The following is a 27,109-nucleotide window of genomic DNA, read 5'->3' on the forward strand; positions in this document are numbered from 1 at the left end:
CTGTATCAGTTGAGAGGATCATGTGTTTTTTTTCCTTCATTCTGTTAAATGTGGCATAGTACATTGACTTTCATATGTTGAACCATCCTTGCATTCTGGGGATACATCTCACTTGGTCATGATACATAATCATTTTAATATGCTGTTCAATTCAATTTGCAAGTATTTTGCTGAGGATATTTTCTTCCGTATTTATAAGAGACATCAGTGTGTAATTTTCATGTAGTATCTTTGTCTGACTTTGATATCAGGATAATTCTGGCCTTGTAGAATGAGTTAGGAAGTATTCTGTTTACTTCAGTTTTCTGGAAGAGTTCGGGAAAGAATTGTGTTAGTTCCATGAAAGCCTCTCAGGTCCCAGCATGTGCTGGGAACCTAGCCACAGGCCTTGCAGTCAAGGGTAGGGACACCCAGGCAGCTGCCTGGCTATGCAGCCCTGAGCAAGGGCCTTCACTTCACTGTGCCTGACTCCTCAGCTATAAACGGAAAGGAGTGGTACCCCCTGCCCTGAAGTGGAGAGAAGAATGGTACCCGTTGCCCTGGAGTAAGGAGAAAACCAAGTGAGCCAGTGTGGGTGTGGCCAAGCACAGGGGAGGCAGCAAGGATGCTGCCTAGGCCATCAGCCAGCAGCATCTTACGGCATTCACAGCAGCCCTTCTGTCCTGCAGCAGAGGGACCCAGGGCTCAGAGGACACTGGATTTGTGCATGTTCACTCGGCTGTTGGTTTCTCCCTGGGCACATCCAGATTCTTCTGACTTCAAATTCCCACATTCCTGCTTTGCCACAAATGAAAACCAAGCAGGGGAGGTGGGTTGGAGTGGGTGGTGGGGCCTACTGAGCCTTGGGTAACCTGGCAACTGCCTCTTATTTTTCTTGTTCCTCTTGGAGCCCGCCTGGGGAGGCCAGGGTTGTGTCCATGGAGAATCAGCATAAACGTGCCTAAAGAAAGGAGTTTCAGGAAACAGGAGGCTCCAGGGCCTGCCCACCTAGGCTGACACCTCTGTAGTTTGTGGGCCACACCAGGGAATCCCAGAGCCTGGGTGTGGGAGGGTGGTCTGAAGACATCTTTTGTCTGTCCCTCCACACACACGCATGTGCACACACACACACATACACGTACCCCCAAGCCTCCCTCCTTTGTGGTGGAGCCTGTCTTCTGCCCAGTAGCCCTTTCTCTTCTCCCAGCTCTCCATGCCCCACAGCCCTTGTCCTCAGAGGGGCTGCAGCTCCCAGGTGGGAGTGCGATGGCATCTCCTTCCTGTCTGGGCCACCAACCTATTGAAACTGATGTCATCTTGAGGACAGCCAGCACTTCTTGACTCTGACAGGCTGCACCAGGGTGAACAAGTTTTTAAAGGTGGCAGGTCCCTCCCACCCTGGAGTAGACAGGCTGGAGAACAAAGGAGGACCCAAGCCCTAGCTGGGCAGAGCCCTCCCCTCCCTCAGGGGCTGCGACACTTCACGGGCAGGCCCCGGGGCCCTTGATCACAGCCCACCCTGCTATGTACCTGCTCTGATTCAGTAGGCAGTGAGTTGTCAGTGGCCTGCTGCAGACTGTCCAGAGCACAGTGCCAGGGCTGGGGCAGGGGGGTGTATGACAGAAGAGCCATGTGAGGGGGCTGTCAAGTCCAGCCTCAGGTTCCATGGGCCCAGAAGCTGAGATGCGAAGGACAGTGCTTTGCGGAGTTTGGGGCAGGTGCAGAGGGTCTGGGCCAGCAGGGCAGATGCAGAGAGAAGAGGGCAGGACCCTGCCCTGAAGGAGACACAGAGCCAAGCCCACTGGATTTGGGGCCCAGAAATGGTGCCATCGGTGTGGTTTCAGCATGAACCCCCAACGTGTGGCCACACCGTTGCCCTGGGATGTTCAGCAGGACTTCTACATGGGCAGGTCAGCTTCTGCCTGGCTCAGCATGGCCATTCCACACGTAGAGGCTGGCCGCAGGAGCCCCTGCTCACATAGCACTGGCCTCCCAAGCTGGTGTTTAATCCCACCTTCCTCAGCCCCCAGAAAACCCCCAAGACAGATGCTTGGTATAAATGTAACTCACCTTACTTTACTGATGATGTGAGGCCACCTGACAGCCTCTCTTTGCCCTCTATCCCCGTGGTCCCCAAACAGTCTGGGAGCATGTTCCTCCTCCAGCCCCAGGCTCCCCAGACCTGAATACCATCCACATGGGCCCCCTGGTTTTGCTAAACGTGCCCCGAGGCTGTGGCCCCGGGAAGCACTCCTCGGGGCCATGGTCTGCTGCTGCTCTTCCTCCAGCTTCGGAGGTCACCTCCCCTCCTGGGGTGTGAGGAGTGGTGGTGGTTTCTGGGAAATCTGGAGCCACCCCAGTGTGCCCAGCAGGTGGTGGAAGCTGCCAGTTACCCCTCAGATGAGCTTTACTCATGGTTTAGGGAGTGGCGGTCATGCTTCATTCCAGGCCTCAAAGCCTTAGCCATTCCGAGTCCTTGCTCTGCCCAGGCCCAGGCTGGCCCTTAGGCAGGGTAATGGGGAGCCAGGCCAGAAAAGGGAAAAGTGCCATATTGTGTGACGTGCCCGAGGCTTAGAGCAGCTTCTGCTTGGGAGCGGTGCCCTTCTGCAGGGAGTCAGGGTGTGCAGGTGGGGCACCAGAGTGCCTGGCTGGTTTGGGCCCACTGCCTGCAGAGCAAGGCCTGGCCCTTGGGAAAGGAGGCCCAGTGTGGAGGGGCGGAGGTTCCGTGGGCCCAGAAGCTGAGATGGGACCAGCTCCACCTGGCCCGTGGATGGAACCTCACAGGCTGTGGGCAGGTTGAGGGCCGCAGCCACACCAAGGACCCCAGACCCAGAGTGCTCTCCAGAACCCTTTTACAGTAGGAGTGGCAACAGAGCTGAAGTGGCTGACAAGTGGGAAGCGGGCCTGGGCTCACCCTGCCTGCTGCCCTCCCTCACACCCCGTGTCTCTAGTACCCTCCTGTGAGTCGAGCTGTCTTTTCCAGCAGGAGCCCATCAGCTGACAGCACCCCCGCCTACCCGCCCCCCTGTGGCCTCGTGAGTCAGCCCCTCTTCCCCTACCCCACCCCACCCCACCCCACCCCCGCCGTGCCATATGCCTGGCCTGCAGTACACCGTGTGCCCTGAATTCGGAGCCTCTGCACAGGGCACTGTCATCCCCACTTCCCACAGCCTTTCACATGCTGCCCACATGCCATGGCCTCCCCCCGTGAGCCTGGCCACCCTCCCCAAGGCAGGGGTAGTTCCTCCACATCCTTGCCGGATGCGAGTTCCCAGAGTGCTGGGGTGAGGAGCACAGTCTTCTCCAGTTTGGGTCTCACCCGGGGTTGTTCTGTGTCAACTGGTGTGAGTGCCCCTGCCCTGAGAAGGTGTTGCATGGGGAGCTGGGCCTGGAGTGCAGGGCCCACCTTACCTCCTCAGGAGCCCAGACGCAGTTATAGCCACTCAAGGCCAGGTGGCCCCAGGGCCCATCCAGGCCAGGGTCCTGCCAGGCGTGGGCCCCATGGGAGGACGTACATGGCGTGAGCAGGCCCAGACTGCCTGGCATGGACCCTCTGGGGACCCCTCTCCCCACACCTTTACCAGGTGTTCTCTGTGGCACTGGGAGGGCCTAGAGCTGGGCAGGGCCAGTCATCCCTGGCACTCTAGCTAGGCCCCACCACTGGCCTCAGTTTACCCTCCTCACTGTTGCCCTGCCCCGCCGCCCTTGCCAGCTCCGTCCAGCCTCAGGAAAGCTCAGGCTTCTCTCCTGGCATCCAGGGGTCTTCTCAGCCTATCCCTTCCCCACACAGCCACCCTGGGATGGAGGAGCTTGGCAGGGGCTCCCCTGGGTGGGCCAAGAGAAGAGTGCATTCAGAAAAGGCTGCCAGCCCTGAGCAGGGAGGGAGTTGGACAGAAGGAACAGAGGGCAGGAAGCACCGACAGGGAAGCACCTATGTGCTCAGGTGGAAGAGCCTGTGGACAGATGCCTCCACACCCCGTCCCAGCAGGCTACAGGGCTGGCACCCCTGCAGAGCTGTCAGCCACGTCCTTGCTGGGGTGCCTCCATGAGGTCTGACTAGGACCTCACCATGAAAGGAGGAGGGGCTGAGTGATGGAAGGCAGCAGGACTGGTGTAAGGCAACAAAAGCCCCAGGCTGGAGAGGCCGTGCCAGGTGAGGCACACAGCCCGTGCCCTGGCTCCCCTGAGGTCCACCTTGCCCCAGGCAGGGCATCAGCCTCTGGAGGGCTCAGGTCTGCAGCCAGGGGCTCTCCCTTACGCCCTGCTGAGCTCATTTAGAAGCCAGCTCCTCCTGCTGACACACCTGCTGAGCTCACCCAGTGCCTGGGCCCTGCCTGCCAGAGGTCTGGCCCCCAAGAGCCATGGGAGGATCCAGACTGAGGAGGCCACTGCTTCCTCCTGCCGCTCCAGTGCCATGGCCCCACAGACCTCCAGGATGAGAGCAAACCCACAGCCTCAACTCTCAGGTGTGCTCTGGACACAGGGCAAGGGCAGTGAGCAAGAAAAGGAGCCCTCCCCCATGCCGGGGACTCCAGCTGTCTGAGGGTGTGTGAAGCCCCCAACCTAGTAATGCCTGTACAGGGTGCTCAGTAAAGACAAGGACAGGCAAAGGGACTCTGCCGAGACAGTTAGATCCCTACTTCCTCCTTGTTTTCTTCCGTCAGCTGAGACCCCAGTACATGCAGAGTTGCCTCAGAAAGAGTGGGCATCTCTGTCCTGTCATGATCTTAAAGGGAATGCATCTGACTCTTCCCCATGGGACCATGCTTGCTCCAGGTTTTGGGGATACTTTACCAAGTTAAGGATTTTTTTTTTTGAGACACACTTTCACCCTTTTGCCCAGGCTGGAGTGCAGTGACACAATCTCCGCTCATTGCAACTTCCACCTCCAGGGTTCAAGCGATTCTTGTGCCTCAGCCTCCAAAGTAGCTGGGACTGTAGGTGCATGCCATGTTAATTTTGTTTTATTTTTTCATATTTATTAGAGAAAAGGTTTTGCCGTGTTGGCCAGGCTGGTCTCAAACTCCTGACCTCAAGTGATCCGTTTGCCTCAGCCTCCCGAAGTGTTGGGCTTATAGGTGTGAGCCACCCACACCCAGCCAAATTAAGGGACTTCTATTCCTATTTCCTGAGAGGTTTTTTTGTTTGTTTGTTGTTTGAGACAGAGTTTCACTCTTATTGCCCAGGCTAGAGTGCAATGGCGAGATCTTGGCTTACCACAACCCCCACCTCCCAAGTTCAAGCAATTCTCCTGCCTCAGCCTTCCAACTAGCTGGGATTACGGGCACCCACCCTCACGCCTGCCTAAGTTTTTGTATTTTTAGTAAAGACGGAGTTTCTCTATGTTGGTCAGGCTGGTCTGAAACTCCCAACCTCAGGTGATCTGCCCGCCTCAGCTTGTCAAAGTGCTGGGATTATAGGTGTGAGCCACCACACCCGGCCTCCTGAGAGTTTTTATTAGGCATAGTGTTTAATTTTAGCAAATGCTTTTTAGACCTTTGCTGAGATCTATAATCTGTTGCTGTGAGGGGTCACGTATATGGATTGTCTCCTGTTGAGCCATCCTTGCATACCTGGGGTTACTAAGTATGGTCATAGTATAATATCCTATATGCTCAGTTGGGTTGGATTTGATAAGGCTTTTGTTCAGGAGTTTTTGTATCTGTATTTGAACTCAGTGAGCTTAGTGGATGTGTCCACCAGGCTGCGATTTTCCTCTCTTCTGCATTTGTCCGACTTTGGTAGTAGGATTATGTCGGCCTCATAGAATGAATTGGGAATGTTCTGCTCTACTGCTTTACTGTTGTTTAGGACGGTTTTCTTACAATTGGATAACCTGGTTCTTTTAAGATTTGGTAGAAATACCCTGGCATTTTCTTTATAGGAATTTTCCCCCTTTTTATCTTGAAAAATGCCAAACTTACAAAGTCATTGAAATAGTAGCAAAATGCACCTCATACCTTTCCCCTAGACCCACTGCTGGTTAACATTGTGCAATATTTGTGCTTGTGAGTGGGTGCTGGTGGGTGCTCTTCTTGCTGTCTGCAGATAGGTATCTCTGTAGATACCTGTGTACTTACATGTGTGTTTATGTATGCAGTTATATACATGTTTCTGCTTTTTAGTAGAAGCATTTGAAAGCAAGCTGCAGGCATTTCCTCAGTATTTTAGGAAGATTTTAAACTACTGCTTTGGGTTTTTTTGCGTTTTGAGATTATAGGGCTCTTTGTGACTTTCACGTTTGGACATTTTATACAAATAATTTGACTGACAGCTATTCTCTCTCTGTCTCTTGCATGTTCTCCTGGTGCCTCTGACCTGTGGCTGGTGAGAGCAGGTAAGTCTGTTCCAGCGGTTTCCTCACCTTCTTTGCCAGCTGGGCTGGGCCCATCCTCATGCCAGAGATCCTGCTGTGGTCTCCAGGAGGCGTCACGTCTCTCTTGTGCAAGGAGGAAACAGATGCCAGATGCCTTCCTTGGAGAACTTGTCAGGTGGCAGGTCCCTTAGCAAGCTAGAGACCTGTTTCCTAGCTGCTGATGGCACACTGGGTTCTTGCGGGAGCCCCGTGTTCCTCTTCTCAGGGACCATGTGGGCCAGCGGCAGACATGCCTTGTGGCCTGTGAAGTCGGACACCTCAGGTATCTGGGACACTCTGGCTGTAGAAGGATCTCTGAGTCTCCATTTGCCTATCTGCAGAGGGCATCGATAATGGTGACCAGACCAGGGGTTACAGGAATAAAATGAGCAAATGCCTACTGGGCCCCAACCTTTTTTGGAGGCACCAATCACTAAAGTACTTGATGGGGGCCATAAGTGGCAAGGGGGTCCTAGTTCTGGAAGAGTCGGCATTCCCCAGTCCCCAGGGTCACTGCTCAGGTGACAGCTTTCTCAGTGTGTCACCCAGAGCTGTTGCCCTCCCTGGAAGCAGAGCCAGGTCAGCAGGGCCATGGGAGTGTAGAGTCGGAAGCTGCAGTTAGCTTGGTCACTAATGGCTTATCTCTGGGGTGTGCTATTTAGGATCTGAATTTCTTTGGGGAAAAATATTCTACATTCAAGAGCACTCAAGGTTATCTCTCCCCAGCCCCCTGTGTGTGTATGTGGGCTCAGGAGTTGAGGGGGCAAGTGTGGGCCCCTCTTCTCTGCAGAGAAGCTCTGTGGGGTCGTGTGGGTGAGAACCAGGAACGCCTTGCCTGGGATCCCGAGATGAGTTGCTGTGGGTCTTGGAGCCTGCCACCAGCTGTGGCGTCAGCAGGAGGTGGATCCTGGAGGGGTCCCAGGGACACCCCCAGTGACCCTCAGATGCATTCTCGCCCTCCTGGCTCCCAGAAAGGCTGATGACTGGTGATGATCCTGTGGCTTTGGACATGTCCTGAGAGGCCACTGGGGAGGCCCTGAGACTTTCAGTCCTCCCTGACTCTCCTGCCTCCTGTGAGAAAGTCAGATTAGGTCATGTGCATTCTCCTTTTGTTTGTTGTATAATGCATGCTTGGTTATATACAATTGAAAAAATACAGAAAAAGTAGAAGAAAAAATGGCCCAGGGCACTAGGCCCAGGGAGAAGCCATCCTCACACCTGGCACGGACTGCATTTCTGCTCTGTCTGTTCAGTTTATGTATTTCCCAGACTAGGCATCAGGCTGTACCCACAAGCTTTGATGTGGCTCTTTTGCTCATTGTGCATGCAGAAGTGGGCTCCTGTGTTCATGCAGAGTCCCCGGAAGGGCTGTGCTTTTCTACTGCCGTGGAGTCGCCGGGCACAGGTATCAAGTTGTACTGGCTGAGCCTTCAGGTCAGGCGTACCCTGAGCACTTTCTCACCTGGCAAGGACGGTTCAGAGCCAGGAAGGAACACTGCACACCCCGGCACAACCTGACACTGCCTCAGCCTCTCTCTCTGGCCTCTGCGTCTCTCTGTGGGCCCCAGCAGCCATGGTGGGTGTGTAGTCACAGGCTGTGAGGATATAGGGGAAGGGCCATGTCAGTCCCCACAATAGCCTCAGCAAAAGGCCTGGAAGCAGAAGGAGTGAGCCCCAGAGCACTTGGCCAGGACAAGAGGAGCCCGCAGCTCTGGAGGCAGGTCTAGAGTTAGCCTGCCCCAGCCCGGCTGCCCTGCCACTCGGCTGCACACCGTGTGAAGCACAGCACCGTCACCTTCCCTTGACCCCGAGGTGTGTGTGCATTCAGGCAAAAGTGACATCTCACCTGCTGGTGTCAGAAGCCAGAAAGTGCCAGGCTGGCAGGCGTGAAATATGAATGGGCAGCTTTCATGTCCGGTGAGCAGCCCCTTGGGGCCCTCATGCCACTGCTGGACCCCTGCCAGGAGCAGCAGACAGAAAAGTCTGAAGGGCAGTGGGACACAGGTGAGGAGGTAGCCCTCACCCCTTCTGCTCGCAGAAGACCTCGGCAGAGCCCCACTCCAGGTGTCCAGTCCACAGCGTCTGGGGCTGGGCTGCCCACAGCTACACTGGGCTTTTGGACAACAGTCAGGCTCCCAGGAAGCCATCCACTTGTCCTCCCCTCACTGAAGAGGGCTGGTGGAGAGCACCCCTGGGCCTGGCGTCTCTAGCTGGCTCTGATGGAAGGATGTTGCCAGCACCTCCTCCTGTGTCCCCAACGCTGGGAGTGACTTCTAGGACCTCCAGCAGTCACAGCCTTACCTGATACCTGCCAGGTGGGGGCAGTCCTGAGCCTCTCATCCCAGCCCTCTGCGCAGTTCTGTGTGCACCCCCACTTCAGTGCCCTTGGAGAAGCAGCCCTTCAGGGGGCCTGCTGGAGGATCTCATTCACCTGGCAGAGCAGCAGGGGCAGCTGTCCCTGCCCACAGCTGGGAAGTGCATCTCGGTAAGGCGCCTCACCTGCACCTTCGTTGGGGGAGTGCCCCAGGCCCGAGGTATAAACACGGCGGTGCTCTTGCTTGCAGGGGGACTGCCCTGGTCAGGAATGGGAGTGACCAATCCTAGGACCAGGAAGGGTTGGGCGCTTCCCTCCCATCTATGCCTTTGTGGTGGTGTGGCAGGTGTGGCCTGTGCAGCACCCCACAGTGTGTGTCCACCTGGTGCTAAGTCACCCCCTGCCCCAGAGGGCTTCTTGTCAGGGCCCAATGAGATCATGCAGGTCAGGGCGCTTGGAAAAGCTTTGGGCTTCCCCCAGTGTGGGGCCTCTGCTTCCTGGTCGCTTGCTCCCTGAACACCCCCAGGGAAGGTGCGAGTTTCAGGCTCCTAGTAGACATTCAGCGGGACCCTCCTGCCTTGGGAGATGCTGTTCCCCAGACCACCAGGTGGAGCCTTGGTTTCTCTATCTGGGTGGGCACAGCTTTGCAGGGGCAAGAAGTATTGTGGCCAGCAGCCTGCCCTGTTTTCTGAAACCTTGCTGACCTTGTTTGTAAAGCCAGCACAGATTTTCACCTGCCTGCAGACATTGTTAGGGAGGGGGAGGAGGTATTTCCTAAGCCTACACTAAAAAAGCCTTTTGTTTTTTCATATTTTTTAGCAAGTCAGTATTTTGAAACAAGGTCAGAAGTTTTCCTTTTTCCCACCATTTAATCACAGTGCCCTGTCCTTGAAACCATGAACTCATTTCCTCTTCTGACCGACCCTGGATGTGCTTGGATGGACTGCAAAGCCTGGCAGTGCAGTGCAAGCTCCCAGGGGCCTTCCCCAGCCTACCTCATGTCCTCTACTGCTCTTGGGTTTATCTGGAATTCAGCCCCCATCCCCCTTGCCAGGCCTGCACGCTCCTGACCTGGAGTCTGATGAGGCCCGTGACCCACCCCTCCCTGGTGCTTGCTTGCCTGGGTCTCTAGTGGCCATGTTCCGGCCCTGCAGGATGCTGTGAGGGCAGGGCCCTGGCTCCAGCCTGCAGACCATGGGCACAGTAGATCCCCCTGGGAGGGAGGAATAGGGATGGCACTTTGGTTGGGACAGGGACTGTGACGAGGTGAGGTCACATGGCTCACACCTGCTGCACCTGCTGGGGACCCCCACGCCTGTCCTGGGATGGATGAGCCTTCACCCCTGCGAGGTGCTAGAGGCTACGATGCTCCCTACATATGCCGTTGTACCAGATCCTTGCCAGCCTGGGAAGTGGGTTTCTGTCTACCTATGTTATGGAGGCAGTCCCTGGGGCTCAGAAGGGCCAGGTGACTGTCCCCAGGCCACAGAGGGGACAGCTAGCAGAGCAGGAATCCCACCTATTTATCCATTGACACTGGGACCTGTGTCCCCTCTGGCTGTCTCATCTACTTCTCAGCCCCTTGCCGGACAGAGCTATTTTGGGGCAGACAGCACCTGTTTAACTGCGGCCTGAGGGTGGGCAGAGTGGGGGCCCTCAGCTCCCAGCACAACCAACAGTGGAGAAAAGTGCTGGGATGTTGGCCCAAGCCGGCAGGGACACCCACTGTGGACAGGGAGACACTGTACGGGCCCCCAGGCGGGAGTCAGCCTGGCAGGTGGAGGTGAAGGCAGAGGCAGGGATGCTGCAGGTCGGCCTTCCCTGGAGCCTCGCTGGTCCAGGCTCCTGGTCAGATAGCCTCACCCATCTTCCAAGGCCTCCCCTGGTTCCGGAAACTTCCCTGCACGGTGCAGCTGAGCCCCCAGGGTAGCAGAACTGGGCCCTAGTGGCAGGCATCCAGGTGAGCAGCTTGGCTGTGAGGTGGGACGAGGCCTTGGGAGACTAGGTGCACAGGTGCCCTGCGCAGTGTAAGGCAGGCCCTTGCACACTCTGGTCTACACCAGCCACGTGTTGTTGGGCCCCAGTGGGGTCTGTGGACTCTGCTGCCAGGGCAGACCAGAGAGGATGCCGCCTGCCCTTCCCACGTGGGGAGTGGGGAGCACCCAGAACCTGGGAGCTGCCTTGTTCTCCCCACCTCCATACCACATTCAAAGGCATGGGACAAAGGGGCCAGGCCTTCACCAGACCCCTGACCGAGAGGTCACAAAGATGAAGGATAGAGCCCAGAGAGCATAAAACACACATCTCCCTGGCTCTGGGAAACAGGCTAGAGGGAAACTGTGTCCCCAGGGCCCAGCTGGTGGTAGGTGACCTAGACCATGCAATAGGCATTCCGTCAGTGCGTGTTCTCTGGCACAGCACCTGTTTCCTGGAGGCCAGAGGTCGGGTCACAGCGAGAGGTGTTCTGGTGAGGCCCGGGCAGCAGGCCTACAGCGGGGCCACAGTGATGGCATCCTGGAAGCCTGCATGGAGGAACGCTCAGCAGGAGGGTCCAGAAAAGCTGAGCTCAGCATTTAGGCCCAAACCACTGGGTGGAGGTGGGAGGGATCCAGCTGTGGGGTCCCTCTCCCTTTCTGGCTCTGGCTCTGGGAAATGTACAACCTCTCAGGGGCTCAGTCAGCCTGTTAAGAGGGACGATGGGGCTGGGTGCAGTGGCTCGCACCTGTAATCCCATCACTTTGGGAGGCCAAAGCAGGCAGATCACCTGAGGTCAGGAGTTCGAGACCAGCCTGGCCAACATGGTGAAACCCTGTCTCTACTACAAATACAAAAATTAGCCAGGCACTGGGCACCCACCTGTAGTCCCAGCTACTTGGAAGGCTGAGCCAGGAGAATCGCTTGAACCCTGGAGGCAGAGGTTGCAGTGACCAAGATCGCGCCACTGCGCTGGTGGCACCTCCACAGTGTGGTAGGTGCTGCTGTGAGCACAGCACCTGGGGCAAAGGGAGGAGTGCTGGGGCACTGGCTGGCGCGTGCCCATGAGTGTGTTAACATGGGAGGGATGGCAGAGACTTAGGGCCTAGTGTGACTGGGGACAGGTGGCAACAGGTGGGAGGGAGTCAAGAGAAGGCCCCTAGGGCAGAGGCCGCATGTAGATGAGGGGACCAGGTGCCTGTGTTGGCATCCTGAGCACAGGGGCCAATGGAGGGTGGAGCCGAGGCCTAAGCGGGTGCCTCTGCCCTCTTTGAGCACCTAGTTGCAGACTTGATTACAGGAGCCTGAGAGCAGGGTCCAGCCAGGAAGCCTGCAGGAAAGCCCCAGGGAACAGGCCCATCCCATGGCTGCAGGGCCCTGAAGTGGGGTGAGGGTGTGGGGCTGCCCCATGGGTCTGACTCAGCGCTGCTCCAGCTCAGTCCAGGCCTGTGTCCTTCGGCAGGTGAGAGGGCCACCCTGCCTTCATTTCTTGACCTAGAATGTGGGATTTATGGCTGTTGGGTCCATTTTTGCCATGTTTATATCCAGATCTCCCATGGTCCCAGGAGTCAGTTGTATTTTAACCCAGGCTTGCAGTGGGAGAGATGTTTGGGCAGCAGTGGCCATAGCTCTAGAACTCAGGAAGCCACCAAGAGCTCCCTGCAACTTCCTCAGGAGGGCGCTGAGGTCTTCCTGCCTGCAGGCATCGCACACACACAGCAGCCTGTGCCAAAGCCCACCCCTGCCAGCCCTATAATAGGGGAGGAGGGGCGAGGCCGAGGCTGCGTAAGGCGCTCCTTGGGGACCAGGATGTGGGGCCCAGCACCCTCTAGCTCTCACACAGTTCCAGCTGTAAGTGACACTGCTGGAGGCCACCACCTTACCTGAGAGAGCTGGGCCGGGGTCACCTCCTCCATGGACATCTACGTAGCTGCTCCATGTGGAGCAGACCCTCTCCCGGTGTAGCTGCACAGTAACTCCTGGGATCACTGGGATTGCTCCCCGTCATCTGGGGTCCCTGCCACCAGGGAAGAACTAGGCCATCGGAGGGGCAGAAGTACTCACACTGCTGAGCTCAGGGACTGGAAGCCTAGCAAGGCCCCTTCCGCCCGCCCAGAGCGGGAGCTGATGCAGTGACAGAGGCCTGTGGTGCCCCCTGCTGTGAGCAGAGTCCTATGCTGCACTCCCACTGTGTTGGGGAGCTGGAGAGTCCTGGCCCTTTTTACCTGCAGGAAAGTGGGCTCACAGGGGTGGCCTGCCCATGACACACAGCTGTGGGCCTGGAGCCAGGTGCCCACGGTCTGATAGGACAGCAGTTTTTATTCACTGGAGAGGTAACCTTGGAGGTGGAGCTGAGTGAGTCAAAGTAGAGATGACAGCTCTCTGGCAGTGAAAACAGAGCTAGTGAGCCCCTCCCCAGGGTGTCTGGTCCCCCAAGATCCAGAGGCCCCAGATGTGGGGTAGTCAGCAGCACCTGGAGCCAAACATGCTGGGCTGTGCACCCCGGGCACGCTCAGGCTGCCAGACTGGGCTCTCTGCTCCTCCGCAGAGCCCGGCTCCCCTCCAGGTAGGAGCTCCTGATAGGCACAGGTGTCTCCTGGACTCCAGGCCTCCACCAGTTGGTGGGAGTAGGAAGAAGCCGGGGCAGTTGCAGAGACACAGAGTGAGGCTCAAGCAGCCCTGTCCCTGCCCTGCCATTTCCTGCCTGGCAAGGACACACAAGCCCACCCCCAACATGCTCTCCTGCCTCGGGGTCTCTGCTCATCTGGCTTCCCAGCAGGGGCCAGCAGTGCTGTTAGGATGCTGACCCGAGCTGTCCTCAGCCCCTCGGGCCACAGCCCAGCTCTGCACTGGCAGCGTTTTCAACCATGTGCCACAGGCCGGTGGGGGCTGGGTAGGGCTGTGAGGGACCAAAGGGACCCTGTCCAGAAGGCCAGAGAGAGGCCCACACAGAGACCCACAACAAGGTACCACCAGGTTATGCCAGAGTCCAGGCTGCAGCGCTGTCCCTCTGGTGCCACCAGATAGCCGCAGCTTCTGTTTAAAGTGGTTCAGTTTGGTACTGATGCGTCTTCACTGCAGGGGTGAAGGTGCTTTTTTCTTTATCCAGACTGCTCTGACTCTTCGAGGATTTACTGTGCTCTAAAGAAACAGGTTGTGATTTTGTTCCTAGTCAGGAAACACCACCCTGGCTGCGGCTTGGACAATGGTCAGCAGGGCGTCCTGAGCAGCATCGATTGACCATTGTATCTACCTGCCCTCCGGGGACTGGCAAGGTCAGCCTGCTCTTCACAGCCCCAGGGGGCTGTGGCTCAGCTAGTGAATAGTTCTCTTCAGTCAGTCACAGCCTGGGTCCAGGTGGGCGTGGCTCCAATCCCAGTGCTTTCCAGCTATGTGGCCTGGGCTAGTTAATAAATTCCTCTGGGTCTCAGTTTCCTCATCTGCAAAATGAGAATGATTCATGCCTACAGGGTGACTGGGTAAAGCACCAAGGGTTCAGGGAATTAATCATTCAATTACTCCTGAGCCCAGGCTGCTGCCAGCCCTCGTGGCCCCACCCGGGAACCCACCCTCTTATCTCATTCAGGGCCTTGGTGTATCGCCCTAATAGATGGATTTGGTTCAGAGGCCAAAACGTGGCAGCAGTTTTGTTTTTCTCTCCCTTTGGAAAGGAGCTCAGCATAAGCAGACCAGGCTGGTGGAACACCAAGGACCCAGGCTCTTTGTCTTTGCTCTGCAGAGTGGGGCTTCTGCCTCATGGTCCAAGGTGACTGCTGGTACTTGGCGGTCATATCAGCTCTCCAGTCAGCAGGAGGAAAACACGGCAAAGAAGCGTGTCTCTAAGGACATCCTGATGGCCAGACAGTCACACAGCCACACCTGGGTGCACATCTCCTGGGCATCTTCCCCCTCAGGGACCTTCTGCATTGCTTTCTCAACCTGTCCCTTGAGGGCCACATGAGCACAGAGTCCTGTACCACTGGACTCTCTTTCCAGGCATCTGTAAGAATTCAGCTCACCTGGGTGAGCCAAGGAGGTTTCCCTGAGCAGTGTCATAAGACCAGCAGGCATCAGCTGGCCAGTCCTATCCAGACCCAGGTGCCCCCGTCTGCCAGAGGTGGTGGGGCAGGGAGATGGGCCTCGGCCCCACTGCTCCCTTCCTGCCAAGGGGCTGGGCTGAGACTGGACCTCAGCTGGGAAACGTCCAGCTGTCAGGTCACTGGTGAGGGGCTCCCTAGGGCTGGGTCAGCCTCATCTGTCCATCCTGGTGTCCTGCCAAAGGTCCCATCAGCTTCAGGCTCTGTCTGCCCTGTGTGTCCTGAGGTGAGAGGGGGCTCCCTGGAAGGGGTGTGGGCAGCACAGTATATGGGCAAAGCGCAGAAAGCTGCCCCCTGCGCCCACACAGCCCCTGGCCGATGTCATGGGCCCTCTCTGCAGACCTGGGTATTTTTGGAAGCAGATTGAGTTAATGAAAAAAACCCTGACTACTCTTCTGCAGACGTTACCAAGAAGGGACAGCCTTAGCCTAGCATTTTCTGTGCTGCATTTGGAGAGGGGCTCCCAGCCTGCTGCTGACAGCTCAGAACTTGATGATTTGAGTTTTTCTGCAGGCAGAGGGGAGGGGCTGCCTGCCCTCATGCCGAGCTGGGCCTGGTGCTGCGGCATTGGGTCTGGTGCAGGGACCCCAGCACAGGTGTCACACCAGAGCCATGGGGAAGCCGTTGCCTCTCAAGCAGCAGCTCACAAGCCTGTGCCTCCTGGGAGCAGGTTGTCTCCTCTGGGCCTTCCTCCCACCCCCTGCCCTCCTCAACCTGCAGCTGCCCCCTCTTAGAGGGAATGACACCATGGACAGCCCAGCCTGGCCTTGTGGCCCTGGAGAGCCGCACCCGAGGGCCCCTTCCTGCCACAGGAAAGAGGAGGCTGCCACCCGCCCCACATGGGGCGCTCAGCGACTTCCACCCCACAGTGGGACTTGGAGCCAAAATCATACTTCCACTTTTTCTAAGAAACTGAGCTGAAGCCAGACTCCTTGGCACTGTCAGAGGCATAGGCACCAGGAGCCCCCGTCGTGCGAAGGCAGCTCCCCTGGCAAGGTTGGCAGCAGGCAGTGCTGACGAGGGTGACGGTCGTGTGTTATGCCATGAGCTCCCCGCTTTGCTGTCCTCTGTCATTTCCTTCCCATGCTGAGGAGCCAGGCCTCAGTGAGGCCCGGTCACTTTCCATATAGAGCCATTCTGGTACCATGTATCCCATGGGCCTGAGCCAAGGCCGGCAGTCAGGGTAGGCTGGGAAGCAGGTGCCATTGCTGAGTGGGGCCAGGTACTGACATAGTCCTCAGGAGAATGCTCTCCGAGGTTGCCTCTCTGAATTTCTGGCATCCCTTGGAGTCCAGATTTTGTTTTGTTTAGAAACAGAGTCTTGGTCTGTTGCCAGTACAGTTGCACGATCGCAGCTCACTGCAGCCTTGAACTCCTGGGCTCAAGTGATCCTCCCACCTCAGCCTCCAGGTAGCTGGGAGGCATGCACATCACCACGCCTAGCCTAGAGTGTGGTTTTTAAAACTAATCATCGAGATGCAACCTTGATGGTATGGCCTCTGTCCTCATGGTGGGACCCCGGTCCCTGGGAGATAAAAGTACATGTTGGAGTAGAGGACTTTCGGACCCCTCTCAGAGCTTCCCTCACCACGCCACGTCCTTGTCCTTGGGGGCTGGAATGTGATGACAGGGCATACTTGTGGCTTCACTGAAGCTGGACCCCCAAGGACTCTTTCTCTGAGCCAGGAAAACCATTCATTTTCTTCCAGTAACTGAATCAGAAGTAATACAACAGTATTTCTTTAAAAAAAAAAAAAAAAAAAAAGTTCTGTCATTTCAATGCTAAATGACAGCATCCTCACCCACAATTAAGGAGCTTTCCCTCTGTTGGCACTGGTAGAAAAATTGCCAGTTTCAGGGTGTGAGTCTGGAAACTTGTGGGGTAGACCCTTGCTTCATGGAATTCCCCCACCCCCATCAGCTTTGGGCATGGGAGGAGAGGGGCCTGAGGACAGGGCGTGCCCTGAATAAACTCGAGCAGGACTGGCACGAGGCAGCAGGGAGGCTTTTGTGATCTTCATTATGTTATTTCATATAAATAATTTCTTCTTGGGTCATATTTCCTATTAGGTTGTCTATGTAATGTTTAATTACAGACAATATAGAAATACATAAAGAAAATGTTGCGGTCACATTTGGGCTTATGGGTTTTCACTAAACTCACAACTCCTGTCAGTTGAAACATTTTTAGGGTAAAATGTTGAAAAAATCCATAATCTCACTGCTGAGAGAGCCACTGAACAGTCCATTCCTGTCCTGGGTGGTGTGTTTTCTCAGCATGTATGTATCTTAGGAAATCATGAGCAGAGTGCCGTTGTCCTGCACACTGGAGTGGGATGGACCCTCGCTCATGGAACCCCATGCTCAGCTCCAGGGGTTGGTGCAGGCATTTTCCCATGTCTTGAGGTCCTGGCACCCCCACTGTGTGCCTGCATGGCCGTGACTCTGTAACAGCTCACACTCCAGTGCAGCTCCTCTGAGGTGTCTCTGCCATGTCCCAGCCCTTCCTTCCAGGGCCAACACCTTCCTGGAGGTGGAGTTACCACACCAACCCCTCACCAGGCTCCAGTCTCCTGTGCCCCTCCTTCCCCCCACCCTGGTCTGGATTTCCAGACCTGAACCAGGTTTGAAGTCTTGTTTCTAGTTGGAGTCCTGAGCTTCTAGAAGGCAGTCATCAATGAGAAAATACAGGCATGAGTTTGGGTCACATCAGCACTCCAAGGCAGAGGAGACAAAATGAAGCCCCCTGCAGCCATGGGTGTGGCCCACTGGAGGAGCAAGGGACAGGTGCCATGGGCTGCAGTGCCCGACCGACATAAGCTGGCTGACACTGGCCTCGGCTGTTGCCTGCCTGCCCCACCCTCCTGCCTGGAAGGCAGTCAGAGCTCATGGGCTGCACCTGCAGGATTTTCCCCAGGGTGCCCTGTGTTTGAGTGGGGTTCCCAGGCCTATTCTGAGTGCATCCTGTAAGAATCCAGACTCTTTAGACTTTAGAACTGGCCACGCCCTGACAACAATACCTAGATCTTACATGATTATGGAGCGCATGGAACCAGTGCCCTGAAAAATGTCAGAACAGCTTCAGGTCACAGAAGGCATCAAACCAAGCATAAAGAAACTCCAAAGTGCATGGTCCAGGTGCTCGTTCTGTGGGCTGTCCGGGAAGACGCAGTTTGCACAGACTAGAATTACTGCATAGTGCATTTCTGTGGGCTGTCCGGGAAGATGCAGTTTGCACAGACTAGAATTACTGCATAGTGCGTTTCTGTGGGCTGTCCGGGAAGATGCAGTTTGTACAGACTAAATTATTGCATAGCGTGTTTCGAGTTTTTTCACATTTCATGCTTCATCTCTGAAATCCATGTGAATTTCACACTCAGAGTCATCACTCATCCAATCCCGTGTTCCTGTAGAGTGAATCAGACCTTCCTTGGTCTGGCCCTGCCCACATGCCTTAGCCTCACCGGCCATGCCCTCACCCACCTCAGAGAAGCTGACCTGTTACCCACAGAGGGTCTCAGGGGCTGACCCCCCGCCACTTGTGAGAGGGAGGGACGTAGGCCAGCTGCACAGACACATATGCCCCCAGCTGCAGATGTGTCTTGTCACCTCAAGGCTGGCCACACATGAGAGCTGCTGCCCACTGACTGGATGATGGTAGTGAGCAGCCAGTGGCATGGACAGGGTCTCCCCATCACCCTTGAGTGACTAGTGGGTGCCCCATTCAGGGGTGAATGCTGTGAGCCCTGGGTCTGTCCCAGTGCATGGCACTCATAGGTGTCCACAGAGACCTGCCGTGGAGGTTAGGGTGCTGTATGTGCCATGCAGCCAGGATCACAGCTTAGGGCTGTGTTCACCGAAGGTGCCAGAGGTTTGCCACCCTGGAAAGACATCATTTGCTAGCAAAGTTACTGATCAGGGTCCCCAGCTTCCTGCATCAGGTTGGCAGCAGTGAGGGAGATCCTTCAGGAGAGAAGTGGCCCTGTGTGCATCCCCAAGGCATTCCTGGACAGTGAACCAACCACCAGCCAGATGCTTGGGCTTGGTAGGACCGTGGTTCCTTCATAGAGTGGCCACGGAGCACTCAGACTCATTAATGCATGGTTAGTTACCAAACAGGCAACCCCACTGCCCTGGAACCTGGCCACCCATGGGGCGGTCCTCCTCCATGGATACCCACAGGAGTCTTCCACCCCTTTTGTGGAGCCTGCCTTGCTCACCACAGCAGCGTAGCTCACAGGAGGGGAGGAGAGGGGAGAGGAAGTGCCAAAGACTCCTGGCATTTTCTGGGCATAGAGGTGGAAGGCGGTTGCAGGCAGAGCAAAGGGTAGAGAGGGGGTGGGAGGTTGGGGGCTGGAGGCTCTAGCTTAATAAGACTGGTTCACCTGGAAGGCCAGCTGGGCCTCTCAGGCTGCCTTCTAGGGTCTCGATTTTGTCTTTCTGTAGAGTTTTCTTTACATGAAGTGTTGGGGACATACAAAAGAACTTGCATAATGTACACAGGACATCAGTCCTAACAGTGAACACCTGTACCCCTGCTGCTCACCGGTGACTTGACATGATCAGTGCCACATAAGCCACTGTGAGCACCCAGTGCCCTCCCAGCCCCATGCCCAGGGCTAGCCTCTGACTTGAATTTTCCTGTTTCAGCTCATCACTTTTTTTTTTTCTTTTGAGACAGAGTTTCGCTGTTGTTACCCAGACTGGAGTGCAATGGCGCGATCTCTGCTCACCACAACCTCTGCCTCCTGGGTTCAAGCAATTCTCCTGCCTCAGCCTCCTGTGTAGCTGGGCCTACAGGCACACGCCACAACGCCCAGCTAATTTTTTGTGTGTTTTTAGTAGAGACGGGGTTTCACCATGTTGGCCAGGATGGTCTCGATCTCTTGACCTTGTGATCCGCCTGCCTCGGCCTCCCAAAGCACTGGGATTACAGGCTTGAGCCACGGCACCCGGTCTACCTCCGTATTTTGAAATATATATGTAGTGCTATTTCTTAATGTATTGAGTTAGATATTCTGTTATTTGTTTTGATAGATGAAGATGAAGCGTTCTTACACCCTCACACAGTCTGTCCTCACCCCACCCATCACCCACATACAGTAACACTGTTTACATGATGATGCCTTCAAAACCATCATTTACCTTTGAGTCAAGTGATAGATTTCATTTTCTTTTCTATATAGCTCTTTGTTTTTCCTGGAATTAATGCTTTCCTGGTTGTTATACTTGCTTTATTTTCTGTCTTCATGGACTAATTTTTTCCAAATGATTCCAGAATCTGCCATGCACCTACCGTTGATTTTTTTCCAAACAAATACTCAGTTGTGTCAGGCCATCTATCCAGGCGCCCCTCCTTTTTTTTTTGAGACGAATTCTTGCTCTGTCACCCAGGTACAATCTCAGCTCACTGCAGCTTCTACCTCCTGAGTTCAAGTGATTGTCCTGCCTCAGCCTCCCAAGTAGCTGGGATCACAAGCACCATCACACCTGGCTAGTTTTGTATTTTTAGTAGAGACAGGGTTTTGCCACATTGCCAGGCTGGTCTTGAACTCCTGACCTCAAGTGATCCACACACCTCAGCCTCCCAAAGTGCTGGAATTACAGGTGTGAGCCACACAATGGCCTTTGCCCATTTGTTTCCTAGAGCTTCTGTCCCCCTGCTCCTGCCAGGCCCCATGGGATGTTCTGCTGACATCCTGGAACCCCCACAAGGTTGGAGCTCCTGGCTCTCAAGTTTGGTATTGTTTTTTCTTTTTTTCTTTTTTTTTTTTTCTTTTTTGCTAAATGAGATGCATACTCCGGGATCTTCCTAAAATATGATTCACAGAAGATAAATTTCCTAAGTGTTTTTACGTCTCAAGATGTCTCTGCTGTCCTCCGTACTTGATTAATAGCTTGGCTGGGTATGAAATCAAGTTAGCCATTTTCCCTCTGCCTTTTGAAGACTATGCTCCATTGGTTTCTAACATACGGCATTGCGATAGAGAAGCATGCCCTTTATTTATTGCTTTTTCTGTCCAGATGCTTCAAGGGTCAACTTTTTAGTCCTCTGTTGAGTCCCCACATTCATTTGCTTGGCACCTGGTGAGCCTTTTCGGTCTCAGTGAATTGTGTACTCCAATTCTGGTTATTTCTCTCATCATCTCTGTCCTCTATTTTCTCACTCCCCTCTTTCTGGAGCCTTGCTGGCAGGCACTTGGAGCACCTGGATGGAGAGACCCTGCTGGAGAGTGAGACACAAAAGCCCCTGCTTTGTGGGGTCCCAAATGTCAGTGTGGGGATGACTGCTCTGGGGCACAGACCCTTCAGCTTCCTGCAGGGCGTGTGGGGAATGGATTAGATGAGCCTGGGCTCCTGAGGGGAGGGGCTGGGAACCACCTTGAGTGCACAGAATTCTTCAAACCTCTGAGCCGTGAGCCACCCCCTTGGCACCTCCAGAGAACATATGTCAGAGAGCTGCCTAGATCTGGGATGGGCCATTTGGGGAATCCTCTGCACCTCACCATACCCCGCCCTCTGCCTGCTTCTGTTTGACACTTCCTCCCCACCTTTTGGCAGATGACAGACTGGAATGTAAAGAGCAGATGCATCTGGCAATGCATGCAGTGGAGGAAAGGATGGAGCTTGGGAGGTGGGACAGGGTGAGGCGGAGCTGAGGCACCAGGGCAGAAGATGGCCAGGATTGGCCTGTAGCCAGCAGTGCCTGCTGTGGTCAGCAGAGTGAAGGGGACAAGGCAGTGGGGAGGGAAGGGCTCTGCATGGCGAGCATGGGACTAGATGCCTCTGGCTCCTGAAGAGGCCCACCGACGATGGAGAGGTGTGCCAGGCAGGGGTAGAAAGGAACTGGACAGTGGCCAAGGGCACGTCACCCCACCTGATTCAGCTGTCACATCTGCAGAAAAGGGCGGGGACACTGACATTTGGCTGCTGGCCTCACAGGCAGCTTCTAGATTCTACCTGGCCCTTTGTCTCTACTAGGCCATGTCTGGGGGACAGAATCAGGGGACCCAGGGCATGCCAATGTTCTGACCGCAGAAGGTACACAAGATGGTATAAGTCCCTTGACCTTAGGCCAGTGGCCTCGGTCGGCTCCTCAGGTTCCCCCAGGCTCAGTGTCCATTGTGCCATTTTGTTATAAGATGCAAAGCCGCTGGGCCAGCACTGCTAATGAGAACATGCACGTCTTTGCACACAACCTGCCTCCCTGGTGTGGGTCCCCAGCAGCTGTCCCTGCAGCGGGAGGCCTTGGTCCAGAAGGGTTATGTGGGACATGGGCGCAGGAAGGACAGGTGAGACTGACAGGCTTGGTCATTCCAGAGACCATGAGGGTTTCGGCTGGTCAGGTGCCCCTTGCCCCTGTTGGTGCCTGCTGGGCCTCCTGCGCATAGAAGGCCGTGGCAGAGGAGCGAGGCCAGGCCTGGAGCTGTGGAGAAAGCCTCGCCTCCAGTGCTCTGAGGGCCCCAGACTTTGATGGCTTCCAAATGAGTGCCTGTCTTGAGCAGCTCACCCTACCAGCTTTTTCAGAAACCCAAGAGTAAATTGCTCACGGCTTCTCTAAGTGGCTCACACACAAAGAAAAAGTCCGAGTCATTTTAGTGCCTGGAGAGCTCATGATGGAGGCATGCCTCGGGCTGCAGGGATGGTCCCCGAGTGGGTGTGGGGCTGGGGCTGAAGGACCCGCCTGTGGATGCAGGGTGCTGAACATGGGAGAGGAGTTGAGATGGGTGTGCTTCCTGGATGGGGCCTTCCGCACCATGTACAGTGCGTCCTTGCCCTCAGAGTCCCTTTTGGGGCCAAAGTCCTTATGGCCGACTCACAGGGTCATCAGCTGGGGCTAGGAGGGCAAGCCTGTCTGTTGGTTGGCACATCACACTGTGGTTTTCTGTGTTCAGAAGAAATGGCCCATACTGGCCTGTCTCCATCCATTCGGTCAGGACCCACAGGAGGGCTGGCGAGGAGGTGCATGTAGCCCTGTGCCTCCCCTGGACGCAGGGTCAGCTAGGAAGGGTGTGGATGGCCTCTCTTCTGAGCAGTCAGGGCCTTGTGAGCCCAAGACAGGAGACAGAAGCCTGCCCTGGCTGCCCCAGGCCCTCACTCGCTGGGCCTTGGTCATTTTCGGTTCTAAGGTGTTGTCTTACCTGCTACCTGAAGGACAAGGTCTCGCCCTCTGGCCCATGAGGCCCCAAGTGCCCAGGAGCTGCTGCCGTCAGCTCGGATGGGAGGTACTAGGCAGGTGGTGGGTGCAGGGTGCTTGGGAAGGGCCAGGTGTGCCTTGGGGTGTGTGAAGTGGGAACCTGGGGTCGGCAGCTCAGTCCTGCTGGGTCCTCCCTACACCACATTTGCTGGGGTAGGCTGTGGCCTGGGTCTGGAGGTGACCCTGGCTGGCCCCTGCTCACCCTCTGCTCCTGCTGAGTGGCTCCTTGGGTGACACCATGCCCATGGTGTAATCAGCTCGTGAGCACTGCTGGTCTCAGGCGGCCATGGCTCTGGGACCTCCCTGGATGAAGTATTGGCGGCTCCGCCCACCAGCAGAAAGGTTGTCCCTCCAGAGGAGCCATGCCAGGCACTACAGGGTGACGTGGTGGTCACCCTGGGTAGCCATGTTACTGTGGCATGCTCCTTGACATCTCAGATGCTGGTTTTGAAACGGCTGTTTCGAGAGCTAAATGCAGGGGGTTGGTCGGCATCAGAGGTGAAGCCCAAACTCCTGAGTGGGGACCTTGACTCAGAGCAGCCGCAGGCGCCCCCCTCATGCTGCATCACGGCCCTCACCTCCTCTCCCCATCTCCTTGCAGGAAGTTCTACTACATCACACTGCTACGAGACCCCGTGTCCCGCTACCTGAGCGAGTGGCGGCACGTGCAGAGGGGGGCCACATGGAAGACGTCGCTGCACATGTGTGATGGGCGCACGCCCACACCCGAAGAGCTGCCACCCTGCTACGAGGGCACAGACTGGTCGGGCTGCACACTGCAGGAGTTCATGGACTGCCCGTACAACCTGGCCAACAACCGCCAGGTGCGCATGCTGGCCGACCTGAGCCTGGTGGGCTGCTACAACCTGTCCTTCATCCCCGAGGGCAAGCGGGCCCAGCTGCTGCTCGAGAGCGCCAAGAAGAACCTGCGGGGCATGGCCTTCTTCGGCCTGACCGAGTTCCAGCGCAAGACACAGTACCTGTTCGAGCGGACGTTCAACCTCAAGTTCATCCGGCCCTTCATGCAGTACAACAGCACAAGGGCGGGTGGCGTGGAGGTGGACGAGGACACCATCCGGCGCATCGAGGAGCTCAACGACCTGGACATGCAGCTGTATGACTACGCCAAGGACCTCTTCCAGCAGCGCTACCAGTACAAGCGGCAGCTGGAGCGCAGGGAGCAGCGCCTGAAGAGCCGCGAGGAGCGCCTGCTGCACCGGGCCAAGGAGGCTCTGCCGCGGGAGGACGCCGAGGAGCCGGGCCGCGTGCCCACTGAGGACTACATGAGCCACATCATTGAGAAGTGGTAGTGGCGGTGGTGGCCATGGGGAGGTCTCTCGGGGGATGTGGGGGGGAAAACAGGACAGACAACAGGGCCACCCAAGACTGTCACAGGAAGAGCAGCCCACACCTGCTCCACAGAGGTAGCTGCATCCTGAAAGAAAAACAGAGCAGGGACGCGGTGCAGCTGGGCGGGGGCGGGGGTGGGGGGTGAGGAATCAACAGGTGCAGCCCAGTGGGTCAGAGGAAAGCATGCTCCAAGGATGCCATGGGCAGGGCAGGGCAGGGCAGGGCTTCCAGAGCAGGGGTTGTGCCTGCTCTCCTGGCCCCTTGGATTTATCATGAAAACTGAAGGTTTGCACAAGAGACGAGGACAGCAGAAAGTGGACCTGCCAGGCTGGGAGTGTCCCTCACCAACTATGCACACCGTTCACACTCAGCTCCTCAGTCCAGGCCACTAGGAATGAGACCAGCTTCCCGCAACTGCCCCAGCTCCAGGCCATCCCATAGCCCCTCCCCTTCTGGCTGCCCCCAATGCCCTAGGGCCTGAGGAGCCCCCCCCAACCTGCTCACCCATCCATAGCTCCCTCAATTCAGGGCCCACCCCATGTGAGGCAGAGAAGACTCAAGTCCAGCCCCCAGGAAGCCCACTCCCCTCTCTGGTCCATGGTCAGAACCCACAGTCCGGCTCCATCTTTGGGTCAGGAGGCCAAAGCTAACGTTCAGGCCCTCACCCACTTCCTGCAGTTCTCAGACCAAGGGGGGTTTAGGGAGTGGGCCCACGCAGCATTGCGGCTGCCTATTGGCAGACTGGCAGCCCAGGAGTGGGGGGGCTTTGGCCAGGGATCCTGCCACTTGTGCCTGAGTCCCCTGCTGGCCTTTGGAGGTGACCGCACAGGCACACCTGGCTCAGACAGGGAGAGCTGGGACTGAGAGCTCCCCTGCCTCTGTTCTCCTTTCTGACCCACTGGGATTTGCTAGCATGCTGCCCCAGCCCCATCACCAAGACATGTACTCAAGAGCTCAAATACTACTGCTCCCACCAGCATGTGGATGAAGTTCACCAGGCTTTCATCGGCTGGAGCCTGGGACCATAGCCCCTGCCCAGGAGCCTTACCCTTGGGCCACAATGGATGGCCAGGAACAGGGACTCCAGCTTTCACATCCTCAACTAGCCTTGGCAAAACAGCTGTAGGTGGCCTCCGTGTCACCAAATACTCAGCCCTTCCCAACCCTTGCAAAAGTCTGGCCATGCTCTGTTCCAGCAGCACCGCAGGCTTCCTCACCGGCTGTGATTGCCCTACTAAAAGCCATGTTGCATATCTGTTGTAAGTGCGTGCCCTAAGCCCTGTCCCATCCCTTGTGCCCTAGGAAGCCAGGCTGGGGTCTGTAGGAGGGCCCACCCAGGTGCCCTGCATCCCCAGAGAGCAGATTGGTGTGCTCAGGCTGCAGGCTGACTCAGAGGCAGGGTGGTGGGCTCTGCAAGCCACCTGGCTGGGACTGGCAGTGGTCCTCTCTCCTGCCCCAGCTTTCACTCAGAAACTGCAACTGCCCCGCCATGGGGTGAAGTGGGTGGGTCACCATGGGCATGGGCACAAGCACCTTCCTCAGCACAGGAAAGTGAAAGTGGTCAGACGAGGTTGCTGCCGCTGAGGTCTGGCATGCAGGCCCCACTATCAGCCTTCCTACACTGCCCCATTTTACTTTGAGGTCCAAGGACAGGGTAGTCAACAGCACAGGGTGGACGGCACAGTGCAGGTTCACCTCCCTGGTAGGAGTGTCACAGTAAGGAAGCGAGTGCCACAAGGGAATTTAGTGGCATGGTTCTTTCAAAGGGAGGTCAGGGTCACTGGGAATCTGCTTGGACACAACATTGGGGCGGGGTGCACTACTGGGAGGAGGAGGAACGTGTTCAAGGGAGCATGGGGGTCTTGCACAAGCCATGTGGGGCGCCATGGCCTCCCAGCAGGAGGTGCACACCCAGCCAGAGGCCTTGCTTAAGGTGGCCCCCCCCACCATGGGCTTCCTGGGTGCACAGGCCCAAGCACAGGTTCTGTTTTGTACATATTGGAATATGTGTTAACTTATGCCCCGCATCCCAACTCACACGGAAGCACGGGTCTCTCCTCAGTCTCTTCGCTGCTCTTGGAAAGCAGTCTCCTCTTGAGCCAGCACCAGGCTGAGGTGTTCAGAGGCGGAGGCAGCTGGCAGTGCCCTTAGCCCCCGAGTGGTCCAGCCTGGCACTTCCCATTCAGGTCACCTGCTTTGGGTCAACAGTTCCTTTGCCTGCAGCATCTCCTACATTGTAAGGACTATGTCCACCTGGGGCCCTCCCAGGGCTGCAAGGATGGAAGCAGGCAGGCAGTGGCGCTAACAGTGTAGTCACCAGGACCCCCAGCCCTGCAAACGTCCCCTGGAGGGGGAAGCCAGGAACAGCAGAACTTCCCACACAACAAGGCTGTGAACTTTTCGGGAACTGGAACTGTTTAACTTGAACCCAGGATCATTTAAAGCTTTATTTATTTATAGCTTCTTCTTTAAAAAAAGTGTTGAGAAGAAATTTTTTGGTTATTCATACAAAAAAACAAGTTGATGATGGAAAAGCAAGTCATAATCATCTAATTGTTTTTGTCTAGGTCAAGAATGAATGTTAGCTGATGAAATAAACCCTGACAAGGAGTGGTAGGTGTGCTGTGGTCTCTGGGCACAGCTGCCCCTCCCAGTGGGGTCTCACACGGAGTCCCGAGGGTGGGGTGCTTCGCACAGGTGCAGGGGGCTCAGTGAGCAAAGTTACGTTAAGTAATGCGTTCTGAAAGAAAAAATTGAACTTTGTCAGCACCAGAAAGAGGAACCACTTATTAATCATTAATGACAGTACTGGGGAAGATGACACCAGTTGAGAGGGAGGCTGG

General features: G+C 56.1%; 1 protein-coding gene across 1 annotated transcript in view; it reads left to right on the forward strand.

Annotated features, from left to right (window-relative positions):
- The window catches only part of HS6ST1 (heparan sulfate 6-O-sulfotransferase 1), a 50,090-nt gene extending 23,214 nt beyond the window's left edge, over positions 1 to 26,876 (forward strand). Inside the window, exon 2 of the mRNA XM_008998549.5 lies at positions 23,518 to 26,876. Coding sequence (XP_008996797.3) covers positions 23,518 to 24,226 — 709 coding nt within the window. The 3' untranslated portion in view covers positions 24,227 to 26,876. The remainder of the gene's footprint in view (positions 1 to 23,517) is intronic.
- The last annotated feature ends 233 nt before the right edge of the window (positions 26,877 to 27,109 follow it).

The sequence above is a fragment of the Callithrix jacchus genome, chromosome 6 (assembly GCF_049354715.1).
Source record: "Callithrix jacchus isolate 240 chromosome 6, calJac240_pri, whole genome shotgun sequence".
Taxonomy (NCBI): Eukaryota; Metazoa; Chordata; class Mammalia; order Primates; family Cebidae; genus Callithrix; species Callithrix jacchus.